Below are 15,603 nucleotides of genomic sequence, written 5' to 3' on the forward strand. Positions count from 1 at the left end.
TTAATAATTACAATAGAATGTGATAGATCATGATGATGAAATTAAAAATACAGTAAACCCTTCAGATAAGAACCTCTGTTATCTCTGAAAATGGCCTCTTCGTCAATATTTTAGATTTGCTATGAATGGTGTTCATTCATCTGTTCACTTTCTGATTTTCAAAACTTTTGGAAGTACATCAGCTGGAATGATTGTTTTATTTCCTTGTATCATTACAGAATATTTGGAAGCATTTGATATTGTCTAGCATGCAGTGCTATTTGTTGAAACCTAAATGAGTTTTAAATAGAAAAGAGATTTACGTTTGAATACAGCTTAAGAGTCCTCATATTTTGAACTACAGTTTGTCCCTGCATTATCAGTGCTAAGGAATGACTAGTACTTAAGTAAAAGTGACTACTTTTAATTCTCTGCAGAAGAGAGAGGCATCTGTGCAAGCCTCCTGTTCAATATGCTCTCTTAAACCTTTCCCTTCTCACAGAACAGTTACCATAGCAATACAGAAGGGTATTTCCTCTCTTCTCTCTGTTTTTCTTGACCTCCACCAGAGGCCATCTCAGAAGAGGACCTAGATTGCCTCTGATTCTGAAGAGAGAGCCCTGCATAATTTCTACTGTAGTACAGTCACAGCCTCATGACTGGGGGTGTGACTCGCACCGGCAGGAGTCTGGGGGAGGAATATGCTTGAGGAACATGCAGCAACCACCCACATCTCATCTGTCCACTCCTCTCATTCATCTCCTCACCCCGCTGTGGGAGTTTAATGAAAGTCTCAGCTTGTGCTCAACCGTAAGATCTGACCTTTTCCGCTGTTTCCGAATAAGCATAGTTTCAATATTTACATTATTCTGTGCTTGTGGTTTTCACAGTAATCATACCCTGTGGGTACAGCATTCATAAGTGGCGAATAAATGGATGGATGGATAAACAGACAGGCAGAAGGATGGATGGACAGATGAATGGATAGACAGATGGATGTATGATAGGTAGTTAAATGATATAGACAGACAGACAGACAGACAGACATATAGATAGATAGATAGATAGATAGATAGATAGATAGATAGATAGATAGATAGATAGATAGATAGATAGATAGATAGATAGATAGATATTTGGATGGATGGATGGATAGATGGATGGATGGAAAGTTAGATGATCAGACGGACATAGAGATAGATGGATGGATGGATGGATGGATGGATGGATGGATGATTGATGGATTTTTGGATTGTTTAGTTTTGCACATCCCTAACAGATGGATGAATGTCAATTTGAAAAAAGGAAAAGAAACGAGTGTTCAGTAGCCCAGCAACCTGTTTCCTCAGAAACAGATATTGCCTTGTTAATCTCAGTGACATTATTCACTCTTTTTGCACTGCATTTGAATCAATACTGAGCCCAGCACACTTTCATTAGAAAGCACCGGATGCACACCAGGCTTTATTGGTGCTCCATGTTGTAAGAGAGACAATGAGGAAGAAAAAGAGAAACAATAACCTGGTGGACAGCCGTGAGAGAAATGACCATTCGCTCCATCAAAGATGCACAGATAATGGGGTCATTTCAGTAATTTGGCATGAGAGACGAGTTGCACTCTTACTCTGCGTTCAACATGATGTTTTCCTTTTAAACCTTTTGACCTTTTGTGTGCTCTTATGATTGGCTTTTGTTGCAAGATATTGATCCACAGATGAGAAACCTCACCACGATCCTTCAATCCCACATTAAGAATGAAATGAACAATTTATGCTAGAATTAATCTGTGAACGATCTAATACAATTAATTCAATGAACACTAAATATTTATCTTGAGCATAAAGAAATCACCACATGAAACAAAAACATTTATTAGCAGAGGTGAGTGTAATAAATTCAATGTTACATAACATTACAGGCTTATTCTCCTAGGCACTCAGTGTCTCACACATCTCCCCTACTTTGTGAAACGTTTGATCATACGTATTACCATACGCAGTGCCATTAAAGTGCTACTTAGCCAAACTGAGCCTGCATTAGACGTGAGCACTAGGGCTGTGTATCACTAGTAAAGTCACGATACGATGCGTATCATGAAACAGAAGCCACGATACGATACGTATCAAGATACAGAAGTGCACTAAATTTCACCTCAGAAGAATTTTGTAAAACAGCTGTTTATTAAACACTGCATACTAGGCTAAAGTGCCATTTATAACTATTGGCAGAGCAGGCAGTTGACCTCTGCATTATGAAGGACCTCCATAACTACCACAGTAGGCTACAATATAGGGTAATTCTGTTCGGTAAGGAAGTCGAACCGGAAGTTGAAGTCGGCCGCGTGCCGCCATCTTGTAGCAGAACTTCACTTGCGTTAGCATCCCATTGACTCCCATTCATTTTGGCGTCACTTTGACAGCGAATAACTTTATATCTGAGGCGTTTTAAAGACTCCATTTGTCCATTATTTATTTCTAAAGATACACGACAATGTATAAAGGGCTCCATTACCTTCTATGTTACATTATGGCCCCGTAGAAACAGTTTTTGTAAAAATAGGCTAACGATTGCATCATAACCACTCGACTCTCTGTCGCACAGTAGAGATATTACCGTACAGACAGGAGGAGAAGCTCGCAGGCAATCGGGGAGACGTCAAGAGATATGGCGTACTGGCGTTACATTTTAAAATACTATACAATATAATTAATCAGAATACTTACTCCTGCTCACTCACGCCAAAGAACTCCCCGCTCAAGCTCCCCGTCTCTGCAGGATTAACGATGGCAGTTTGCACGCACAGCTACTAGAAGATTTACATCTGTCAGACAGGTTGCTGACGTCATCAAGCTTAGTTTGAGTCTGGGCGTCAGAAACGGAAGTGCTAAAAATCGCTAAAAATGGGCTTCACTTGTCTCAATTGAGTTCCAATGGGGGGTCGCTGTGTCCATTTCTTTTACTGTCTATGGGTAATAATGACATGTTTCACACTTACATTGGGCACTCCCCACCAGGTACACTATTCTGATTGTTTGCATCTTGTTTTAAGCCCAATAATAATAATAATGTACTCAATCTAAAAAAATTTATATTGTAATGTACTCATTACTACATTACTACATTACAGCTACATTATCTTTCTCAACAAGGAGATGGTAACATCATTGTTTCTAGAATTAAAGCCACAGCTTCACTGTTAATAGAGAAACGCGACAAAACGGTGGTAATTCATACATACACAGCCTCTCTCTCTCGCTCTTTCTCTTTCGTAAATAAACATGATGAGTTACACTTTTCTGAGAATAGAATATTAAAGTGGAGATCGCTAAACTGCAAGCTAACCGGTGTTTTCAGAAAGCAAGCGCGTTTATCCACAGTGGAGAGAGAGCGCGCAGGCACATGGTTGCCAGGTTGACAAAGATAAGTAGCACACTTCGCAGATATTTCCATATTGCGCAAATGGGAAGCTTTGTTTCGGGGATTACGTCTCTTTATATCAGGTAACCCACTTGTGTTCCTCTGCGGCCAGATTAAACCTTGTTGTAGCCTATATATTATGCTCTTTTCATTATTTTTTAGAAACCTCGCACTTTTCTACTCAATTTTAAATGCTGTTCTTGTATTCAAATTAAACGTGGTTCACTGTTGCACATATGCCACAATATCGATACTGGGCCAGCTGTATCAAATCTCTATTAAATTTGGATTTCTGTTGCAATTTTGATACTATATCAGCTTGAGCACTAGTTTAAGAAGTGAAACTTTGATCTAACTAGGTCTCAGGGAGGAAATCTCAGAGCCCTAGAGGGCACTTTTGCATGCATTTACATCACCAGATGCAGGGTTCACGAAACGGTCAGAAGCCAGTCTTGTTTTCAACTTGCGAGCTGAAGTTTCTTCCCAGAAAACCTGCGAGTGCAATATTAGGCCTTGGTGGTCCAAAGATAATGCCTCAGGAAATGCATCCTAGACACATCCGACAAAGATGCCTCTTCTTTGTTTTGCATTTGGTTGTGATTCTGACATAGACTGAGAAATGAACAAACGCTGCTGACAGCCACAAGCGAATAACATGGTGGAGTTGTTTGCAGCAGTCTGATGACACAAAAGGTCTGTGCTGGCTTCAGTGTCAGGGTTCGTGGGTCTCCAGGAGTGGATTTCATGAGAAATATATACCTACATACTGTATACTGCTTGTGCTTCCTGAGGCTTCCTGAGGATTTTTTTTCCTTCTGCTTGATGGTGTCATGTCAGTCTGTCAGTATCAAAACACTTTAAACTGTTGTGAGATGTTGTAAGAACCTCAAGAGAGACGTGTGACTGCAGATGAATTCAGATTAATCTTGAGCTGAATGTCCAGGAGGTGAACTTTTTTCCCATAGTATTTATAGGTACTTGTGAAAAAAAGCACTGAATGAAGCCTCCCTTGACAAATACATCACACGGCTTTTGAATCTTTTATGTGCCCACAGAGCTGTTGATAAAAGCAGCCGGTACATAGCAGCCCATATGTGTAGGCTATGTGTGATTTGGCTAGCATTGCTTTGGCTAACACGGACTGCATTTGAACCTAAAACACACCTTCGATTCCTTCTCAGCATATTGATACAGTATGAAAAGAAATGCCTTGTTGACATTTCATTTCTGTTTTTGCCTGTAACTAGCTTGATTTACAGTATTGATATTCCTCGAATTATGACATGTTCACATTTGGTTATTTGCTGATCTGCACTTTTGGCAAAAAATAATCTGAATCATGAGAACCAGTGTTGACTAATGGCAGTGTATGCAAGGTGTTTCAGTGATTACACTAGTCTTACCCTATGATATATTCTTGCTTATTTTTATGGTATGTTTGTGTTTATGTAGAGTACTTTTTTGATAGTAATTAATACTTTTGTTCAACAAAGATTCATTTAGTTGATATTGAATTGACAGTAAATACATTTCAAATATTTCTATTTAAAAATGCTGATCTTTTGAACTTTCTATTCATCAAAGAATCCTGAAAAAATAAATCAGTCACTGTTTCCACAAAAATATTAAGCAGCACAACTGTTTCCTAATAACAGAGATAAGAATAATAAATGTTTCTTAAGCAGCAATTAACCATATTAGAATGATTCCTGAAGGATCACGTGACATTGAAGACTGAAGTAATGACTGCTAAATGTTCAGCTTTGCCATCATGGGAATATATGACATTTTAAAATATATTAAAATAGATATTTTTTTTTATCATATAAATGTAGCCTAATGGAGCACAAGATACTTCTTTCACAAACATAAAAAAAAAAATCTTACTAACCCTAAACTAGTATAAGTATGTCGGTTGTTTCTAGTATTTGTTTAATTTTTTTTCGTGCATATTTTTATAAGTGTAAGGCTTACAAAATGTATATAAGATGATGTCTCTTAATGTCTGTGATGATTTCCCCCTCCAGTGGTGAACAGTTAATATTATTTGTGTGGAGATCATCATCATTTTGAAACACATGACAATGTCATCCCATAAATCATCTCCAGTTTAATTGGTGTGCAACTACTGTAAACTAATTTAGTGCAAATACATCTTAATCCAAATTGTTTTCCACATGTATTTCCTCAAACATCCGAGAACATTGGATTGTGTTGACTTATTTTCAGAAATGCAAGTATACATAGAGTTATATATTTTCATGTGAAACTCTTGCCAGGAAAGCCACTTTGATGTTGTTATGAGTTTATTGAATGTTTGGTTGCTAGGTTACCATCTATTGACAAAAAAATCTTTGACACTTTCTCTTTATATTGTTCCACATCTATATCTAAGGAAGTGGAGATAATGGTAAGTTAGAGAATGAGTCAGGGATTCATGTTTCATAGCCTGAGCTGTACATATACAGCTAACCTTCCGCTGTGGGGCCTTTGGCCAAACAGGTGCTGAATAGAACAAGATGACACATCCTCATCCTGGACCAGATGGCGTGTTCAAGTGTGAGCCCTTAGCTCCCTAATTGTGATCTTTTGTCCATCACTGCTTTTGTCAGCAAGAGTTATAATGACATTTTATGGCAAAATAGATGTAATTACAGAGGAGCAAAACAGGTTGATTTGATCAGACGGTGAGGGCTTATAAATGCAGGATTCGCATACTAATCAAGACTCTGTCACACAACAAAGGGAGCGCTTAGTGAGGATTTGAGAAGCTTGCTCAAAAACAGACTTTTAATAACAAAAACCATAGGGAATTCAAAATGACATGGGGAAATGACAATTGAGACTGAACGTAGGACTCAGGAAAACATGGGGCAAAATACAGGAACTAAATTGGGAACACCTGGAACTAAATGGGGGAATTGAAAAGACACAGCTGAATAAAATGGAACTTAATAGGAAAAGGACAGACCAAATAAGGGCATAATCAAACATGGGGAAAACTAGGACATGGAGCATGTGGGGGAGGAAAACACACACAAAACTGTCCATGGGCATGACATTACTTCCCCCTCCCATAAGGCACGTCCCGCACCATAACAATTCCACCGACACTGGAGTGGACTCGGAGGCTGGAGCCATCATTTGATGTGCTCACTGATTGTAGCCAACTGTACTGTGCTCACTGATTGTAGCCAAAACTGGAGCAGACTCAGTGGCTGGAGCCAACACTGGAGCAGACTCCTCGGGGGCTGGAGTGGAGCATGTGGGGAAGGAAAACACACAAAACTGTCCATGGGCGTGGCATTACTTTACTTTATGAGATGGGGAGTCCTGAGGGGTTGGAGTTGAAAGTTGAGTGGGACTGGAGGGGAATCGTTACTGAACTCCGGGAATGCAATCATCTCTGTACTGTGCTCACTGATTGTAGAGGAATGTAATTGATGATGTGGGGACAGGGGCTGGAGCCAACACTGGAGCGGACTCAGGGGCTGGAGCCAACACTGGAGTGGACTCGGGGGCTGGAGCCGACACTGGAGTGGACTCGGGGGCTAGAGCCGACTCCGGGAATGCAATCATCTCTGTACTGTGCTCACTGATTGTATCAGGTGCTGGAGTGGAATCTTGTGTGTACTGTGCTCACTGATTGTAGCCAAAACTGGACTCGGGGGCTGGAGCCGACATCTCTGTACTGTGCTCACTGATTGTAGCCAAATCTCTGTACTGTGGTGATTGATTGTAGACTGGAGCTGGAGTGGAGTAGGGTGATTGGGTGGAGACTAGAGTTGACTCAGGGGCTGGAGGGGGCACTGGAGTGGACTCGACAATCCAATGCTCTCTTGGTTTGGTTTTGGATGCTGTGGTCTTTTGTTTGGCGGACTCAGGGGCTGGAGCCGATACTCTCTTCCTCCGCATTCTAGTTTTATGAGCCGAGGTGAAGGAGACTGCTGCTGTCAGCTGAGGACTTGGGAGAGAATTGGCTGGCAGGCCTGACAATGGAACCACCAGCAGGCCTGACGACCAGGGAGAAGCTTCGGAGAACTTGGGGGTACCTTGGGTTGGGCAGATGGTCCGTGCTGAGGTATGTGGGGATTCCTGGCATGGAGTGAGCTGGGGCCACATGACACATTCCAGAGGGAGCTGGATGAGGCGACTTTAAATTATCCCTTACTTCTTCCACTTCGTAATCGAAACAGTTCAAATAAAGGACGAGATCAATCAGTTCGATCAGGAAAAAAAAACACACGTGGGGAGATCGCAGTTGATTGTGTCATCGTCCAGCCCCAGTGGGAAACACGCACCAAGAGCAGCATCGCACCAGCTCACACGGTTGGAAAGCTCAAGAAATTCCTCCACATATCTCTCCAAATTACGATCCGCCTGCCACAGACACCACAGCCTGTCCTCAGCCTCTGTCATCTTGTATGGTTCAGTCTTCTATCACGCATCAAAGGAAGCGCAGAGCGAGGAGACGCAGGAGATTGCTCTAAAACAGACTTTTAATAAAACCCAAAGGGAATCCAAAATGACATGGGGAAATGACAATTGAGACTGAATGCAGGAATCAGGAATACACAGGGCTAAATACAGGAACTAAATGAGGGAATTAAAAAGACACAGCTGAATAAAATGGAACTTGATGGGAACAGGAACAGGACAGAACAAATAAAGGCATAATCCAGGGATCTTCAACCCTGCTCATGGAGAGCTACCTTCCTACAGACTTCAGTTCCAATCATGCTCCAATACAGCTGCATTTAATTGACAAGTAGCCCTAAACACATTGATTAGCTGGTTCAGGTGTGTTTGATTGTGGTTGGAACTGAAATCTGCAGGACAGTAGCTCTCCAGGAGCAGGGTTGGAGACCACTGACATAATCAAACATTGGGGAAAAATAGGACATGGAGCACATGGGGAGGAAAACACACAAAACTGTCCATGGGTTTTGTTGAGATGATTTTGCTAATTTCAACAGTATTGGATGTGTGTGTGTGTATACACTAGTGTTCAAACGTTTGAGGTTATGAATATTAATACAATTTTAAATAAAAAATTCTGTCTAATGTATTACTGTGAATATATTTAAAATTTAATTTAATTAAGCCATTACTCCAGTCATCAGTGTCACATGATCCTTCAAAAATTATTTTAATATGCTGATTTGGTGCTCAAAAACATTTCTTATTATTATCAATGTAGAGAACAGTTGAAAACAGTGCTGCTTAATAATGTTTTCTTTGGAAACTTTTTTTTTTCAGAATTCTTTGATGAATGTTTTTTTTTTTGGAACATTATAAATATCTTTATTGTCACCTTTGATCAATTCGGTCCTTATTAATTAAACATTAATAAATTATTGACCACAAACTTTTGAATGGTTGTATATATTTAATTACTTTTTTGGTGACGTAAATAGCATTTGAATCTCGAATCTTAGGTCTAATTATTGCTGATTCATGTTCAACAATTGTTCCATAGATTGTGATCATTCATTAAAATGAAAATCAGTGATGTACATTCTGCTCTCCTGTGATGTAATGCTACATAAAACATTTGGGTCCCCAGAATCCAGGTACAAGAGCTCTTTAGTGACTGACGTTTAATTACCCCATCCACCCGCAGTAATAATAATCCGCTTTTGAGCCTGATGAGCTTTCTCATCAGGACTGTCTTTGGATTATGGATGTGGAAAAAAAAAAACCTTAATTTAAATCTAAAATCATGTTGTAACTTTTGGAAACATTCCCTCATCACTGGCTCAACGGCTGGATGTAAAATTAGCCAGAAAGTGAAGTGAGAGAGCAAGATATGTAAGCGACAACACAGCAAACAGAGCTGTGGGGGAAAGCGACCTGACATTTCAATAATGAACCATTTCCACCTGATTCACTGCATTTTGCAATAATCGTGGGTGCGAAGAGAAATATGACTGTAAGATTTCTGAGTCCTCAGTGGCATAACTGATCGTTCACACCCTGAGGTAATCAGGAAACAGTGAAATGTGTGGAGCATTTCCTTATTGTCCTCATCAGTGTCAATTAGTTATCTCAATCCCACAGCATTGTTTTGCAAATTTGCATTTAATCAAAGTGTGTTCCATAACCCTGTCTAATTTACAAAGTACCATGTTATGACAAAGCCCGCAATTAAAAGATGTTAAGAACAATCATGACCTCATTTTTATGTGATTTGGGACACACTGTTTTTGTAATGCAAAAAAAAAATATTAGTTATTTTTTGGAAGATGATAAGATGATAATAATACGGTTTTTGGTGTGTTTGTGTGTGTGTATGTGGCATGAACATTGTGTAGAGCTGAGAGACCTATAAAAGGAAATATGATGAAACGGACATTCCCTTGGCATTTTTTGGGTCCTACATAAAACACATTGAACAGTACACCACACTTAGATCATTTCAGACTACATAGACACTCAGCAATTATTTGGCCTGTCATCTCATCGCAGACATCTAAGCATATGCATGGAACTGAAAAAAACTATGTCTCTGCTGAAATGCTAGTTAGATCTAGCACAAAGGGACAGGAATGACAGGAAGATGCTTTTAGCCTCAGAGTAACCTGAGTGGAGAGTTTGAGCTGTCAGCTTCAGTCAAGGGATTTGTCAGAATTCAAGACATCTTTATTTCATTCTTATTTCACATCTCTCGTAACTAGCTTCACCTTCAAGTTCCTCAGCGGAAAATGTGTGCCGTCCCAATTTTAAACACCTCCTTTGATCTTTTCTCTTCAGACTGTTCCAAGCCCAGCGTCTCCAAGGGCTCCTCAGCCATGAACATGCCCCAGTCGTTTGGCACTGTGATGGGGTTTTCTCTGTCAGAGACCCTGCCGGCTGCCAGCCTGCCTAACGTGCCACAGAACCCTTCGGATCAAGGATCTCTGTTAACTGCTGAAGAAAGCATCACTTACTTAGCACCCATGGCAGACACAAATAAATGCTGGCCCATCCGGCCAACGCTGCGGAATGAACTGGACACATTTTCAGTTCATTTCTACATATTTTTTGGACCCAACATCTCCATCCCTCCAGACCGTGCAGCGATATTTGCCATCAACCTAATGCCAGTGCTGGACAGCGGAGGCGTCCTCAACATGGAGCTCAAACTCAATCTGGTGAGTTGAAATGGTTTAAATCTTCCCAAAGAAGTTGTTCATATCTAGTGCAAAAAACTGAATGATAAAAATATTTATTTGATAAATGCTACAAATTTTTTTTGTAAAATCTCACCTTTTTAGATATTGTTTAACTATGTAACCCTATATATTTTTTTAATAATTTGTGATAAAATCTAAAAAATAATAATATAAAAAAGTTTTGCATATGTGTTTTATGTTCAGTATAATCTATGATACATCAGGCTTTTATGGCTCATATAGTATGATATAGGTGTATATGGAGCTCACACTCAAGAAGGAAAAAACACCTACAGTTTATTCATAGGCCCTAAAGTGAGCAAAAATATGAAATCTGATGCAGATGTTGTTATTTGTATGGCTAAAAAGTGCAGTGAGATTCTGATCTCTGGTATCTGGTCTGTAAATATCAGTTGTCAGTCTATATCTTATTATAATATGTCTTAGTAAGATGATATTTAAAAACTTAGTTTTATGATCAAAGCTCTGTGGGGGGCAAAAATATAATGCAATGCAATACAGTGATGTATCTTACATTTTAATATGATTTTTCTACAGATTATCTATGGATAATCAACCCAAGCTAAGTTGAATTAGTAAAGTAGTAATGAGTTCAGTTTTCATCTTGATAGATTGCTAACAATATAAAATGTATTGTTACATTTACTTTATAAAGTTTTAACAAAAAGACAATGACATTTTAGAATGATACTAAAAGGCCTTTTACGTGCTAAATTTATATATATATATATATATATATATATATATTTTTTTATCACACAACAATGAAGTAGCATGTAGTAGATTGTATACATGTTTTTTGGCAATGTTTTGATCATATTGATATTTTAGAGGCCTTAGAGATTTGAGTATCAAACTTGATACAGTAGGCTTTACAGGGTTAAACCTGGAAACAAACAGTGGTGTTTTACTCTTATATATTGTAGCTACTTATCAATATTTACATTTCACATTTATGCATTTGGCGAACACTTTTATCCAAAAAGACCTACTGTACGTTGCATTCAAGGTATACATTTCATTACTTCAGGCATTCAAAGAGCATTTTTTATTATTAATATTATATTATATTAATATATATTATTATTAATATTATTTAATTTTACCTTCTGAAATGTGTTTACTTTATGTTAGAATGGATTACCTTGTACCAGCCTCCATGGTTGTTGTCAGAGCAAATGGATTTGGAATCTTTAATACCCTTAAATCTGTGAGCATATTACATATACTCACCTAAAAACCATCAAAAAATCATGATAGCTCCACTCAAAATGGCAGATTAGCAGAAATTTTAATTTATCACTAACAGCATACTGAAACATCTTGCAAGTCTCAGTACACTTCAGTCGTAGAAAATTGTGGTACAAGTGTCATTTCACCTTCAGCAAAATCCATATATAATTCTATGGTACCTCGTTTAAAATTCTGTGTATATGCTTTTTTTGATGTTGCGGTTGAAAGAATATCTTTAATGCAGTGTTCTTCCATCTGCTGGAAAGATCAGACTGGCTGTGAAATACCCACTGGGACTATGGTACCCAAATACCTTTGATGGAGTCACCTAGGCACTTCTAAGGTGTTTGAAGGATTATGAATAATTCAGATCTTTACATTTCTCCTGAAACCAAGAGCCCATATGACATTTAACTGACCCAGGTTACAACTCAGGAGCTCTTCAGCTAAATTCTTGTGGGTGGCAGAGACTCGATGCACCGTAGACTGATTAATGTCAAATGTTAGCAAGTGTCAGCCTGTTCTCACAGCATGAGACGTGTAAAACTAAATGGGGGATGGTTGCAAATGTCACCATGTTTGTTTGTCTCAGGTGCTTGGTGAAAGAGTCAGCTTCTGGTTGTTGATAATGTGCATGTGTCTTCATTTGTGTATCACTAAAGAACCCTTAAAAGTTTCTATGCCAAGTCCACACGTCCAAACAAACAGAAGACAAACATAGACCTATTTATTAGTTGATATCTCACGCCTCCACTGAAACCATGTTGAAGGCCACAGCCCTCTCAAGAGCTACCATTTCTCTCAGATTGTATTTATGCATTTAATGGATGTTCCTTAGAGTGGCACTGAACAGGAAAGGGGGAGAAGAATGAGCTCTTGGTGGCAAAGGTTACTTTAAAAAGCCACATATGAGGCTTTCAGTAGATGAAAGGTGGGATGTTTGGCAGTGAGAGTGAATGCTGAGCGGTTATGACTGTATTGCTGAGGAGGGAGGGGATGATAGCTGGTGATGAAGAAGGGAGAGTGAGTGCTTGGTAACAGGTTTCTTGACAGCTTAAATGCTTGCAGCTGCATTGGTGTGAAGAGTCATCACACAATGGCCCCATTTCCATTTCCCAGAGTAGGTGATTCTTATCAAAAATTCAATCTCTGAGAGCATAATACGACTTTTATGGAGGAGCCCTTGACTTGTTAAATATTTAAGTTCAAACAACTTAACAAATTGTGTATCTTTACTGTCTTGAAGTAATATTCTGTGTCCAATGCAAGTTAAGCTCAGTTGACAGCAGTTGTGTGTAATGTTGATTTCAACACTGGTCTAAATGAAAATACAAGTGTCTTTATACTTGTTTTTTTTTTTTTTTTTTTTTTTTTTTTTTTTTTTTTAATGGAGGTTAAAAGGAAGGTTGAATACTTCCATTGTTTTCCACAATGGAATGGGGGCAGTTTTTTTAGATCATTAAAAAAAAAAAATAATTTTTTTTTTTTTAATTCACATTTATTCATTTTTACCATCATTTTAGGGTTTATGACATTACAGTTTCATGATGACTTTGTTGTAAAATTGGATATATGCTACCGTTCAAAACTTTGGATTTTTTAAATGTTTTTGAAAGAAGTCTCTTACAGTAGGATATACAATAAAACTGTAATATTATGAAACATTATTACAATTTTAAAATGTTTTCTATTTAAATATATTTTAAAATGTAATTTATTTCTGTGATGCAAAGCAAAATTTTCAGCAGCCATTTCTCCAGTCTTCGGTATCACATGATCCTTCAGAAATCATTCTAATATACTGATTTGGTGCATATTAATGACAATAAGAAATATTTCTTATTATTATCAATATTAAAAAAGTTACATTTTAATATTTAATTAAAAATGTAATGCTTAATATTTTTGTGGAAGCCATGATAAATTTTTCAAGATTCTTTGGTGAATAGAAAGTTGCAGCCTTTATTTGAAATAGAAATCCTTTGTTACAATGTTAAATGTAAAATGTCACTTTGACCAATTAAATACGTCCTTTCTGAATAGAAGTGCTAAAAACAGAAACAAAAACAAAACAAAAAAAACTCTTACTGACCCCAAACTTTTAAGCGGTAGTGTAACTTACAGAAAAGGTTAGTAAGTGATTTTCACACTAAAATCATGTTAACGAGGAACTTGTTTGTCTTGTTGCTATAATGTGGAAATAGTGAGTATTTTAACATTTGTTCATTGACCCCATCCACTTTCATTGTACTGTAGGGGTTTTATTTTTTTATTTATTTTTTTGGTAATCAACATTAAGTCACAAATGCTGTCGACTGAGCTTTTTTAGGCCAGAAACTAAACTTCAAAAAAGTCTGTTGTTGATTATTAAAGCCCAGATAACTACAAATATATTTAAAAAGTAGTGAGACTTTCTCTGCTCCACCATTTCAGCTAAAATGGTTTGGATTATGAAGGAGAAGGTTCAAGTTCTCTAATCAGCACTTTGGAAAGTAGATGAAGATTGGTGGTATTTTTGTCTTTTACTGGCCGGCCAGGGTATTTTAAAGGGTTCTTTAAAGGTAGACTACGGAGCAACCCTGTGAGTGGGTGCCATGGTCATAAAATAAATGATTTCCGTCTTCTAGCCATATGCTGCCATCAGGGAAATATCTTGATAAGACGGCTGGATGATAGATGTCTGCTCCATTGACGTTTCTCAGGTTTATGAGCGCCATGCTTAATAGGAGCAATTCCTGTTTCTACAGGCAGGCACCTGGCCTCTACTCCTCAGAAAGATGGACAGAGCAGACAATGGAAAAGTGAATTGTAACACAATGTATATTATGGAGTAATAGTTCCCGACTGAGTTTTCCTTAAACAGACATCAGCAGGGGGTAAATGACATGGCTGTACTGTCATAAAAGCACACAACATGTAAATGTCTTCAGGTATTATGCATTATTTCTCTCAGTTTGTTAGAAGGAGTCCATCTGGTCAGTCCTTGATTCACCTTGCTGCCCTTCAGATTCTAGTTTCCAATCCTGAATACATCATTAAGCAAAAACATGTACTCACCACAACACATAACTCAAAGGAAGAATGAAACAAGAATGCTTCATGAGTCACTACATGTGGGATTTGAACTAACAATGTCCTGACCTCCAAAGATCTTTAACAAACACATCACACTGCCACAACTTCGACATTTGGCAAAAAGGAATACCACATAAATCAACACACATAGCTGTATAGCTGTAACAGCATGGTTTCGAATATAAAAACAAATCTACTCAATTACAGTATATTTTATAGAGGTCTTGCAGGAGCCAGATTTGATAAGAATTTGACAATGTCTAGAAGGAGCTCCCAAACTATGCAAAGAGCATGGAGTGTAGGACCACTAAAACGGTTCACTTTAATAAGTCAGTGTATTGTCGTGATACATTGGCTGAGAATTATAAATGGCTTATTGCTGTAATTCTCAAAGCCCAAAACAGAATACTGGGTTATCTTGTTTTATACTGGGTTATACTGCTTATACGTTAACCAGGATTAATAATTACCCCTGCCTTCGTAAGCAGACATTTCAGTCTGTATATTCCTAAACCCACGGTTCTAGTGGCTCTCTTTGGGCAGGAGAACAATAATAAGAGTACTAGTGAATGAAGTAGCTGTCAAAAAGCAGCTTCAGTGCTCGACCCCTAATGATGGAGTAATGGCTTATCCTCATGTCAGGATCCACTCAGAGTAGCAGCTTTAAAAAAATCCCAAAAATAGGAATTTTCTTTTAATGAAATGAAAGTGACAATTACTCAGG

The 15,603-nt window shown here is 38.1% G+C and overlaps 1 protein-coding gene across 1 annotated transcript in view; it reads left to right on the forward strand.

Moving 5' to 3' along the window:
• Positions 1 to 15,603, forward strand: part of LOC109076513 (transmembrane protein 8B-like) — a 117,586-nt gene that overhangs the window by 79,001 nt on the left and 22,982 nt on the right. The window contains 1 exon segment of the mRNA XM_042757326.1: positions 10,150 to 10,529. Coding sequence (XP_042613260.1) covers positions 10,150 to 10,529 — 380 coding nt within the window.

The sequence above is a fragment of the Cyprinus carpio genome, chromosome A5 (genome assembly GCF_018340385.1).
Source record: "Cyprinus carpio isolate SPL01 chromosome A5, ASM1834038v1, whole genome shotgun sequence".
Taxonomy (NCBI): domain Eukaryota; kingdom Metazoa; phylum Chordata; class Actinopteri; order Cypriniformes; family Cyprinidae; genus Cyprinus; species Cyprinus carpio.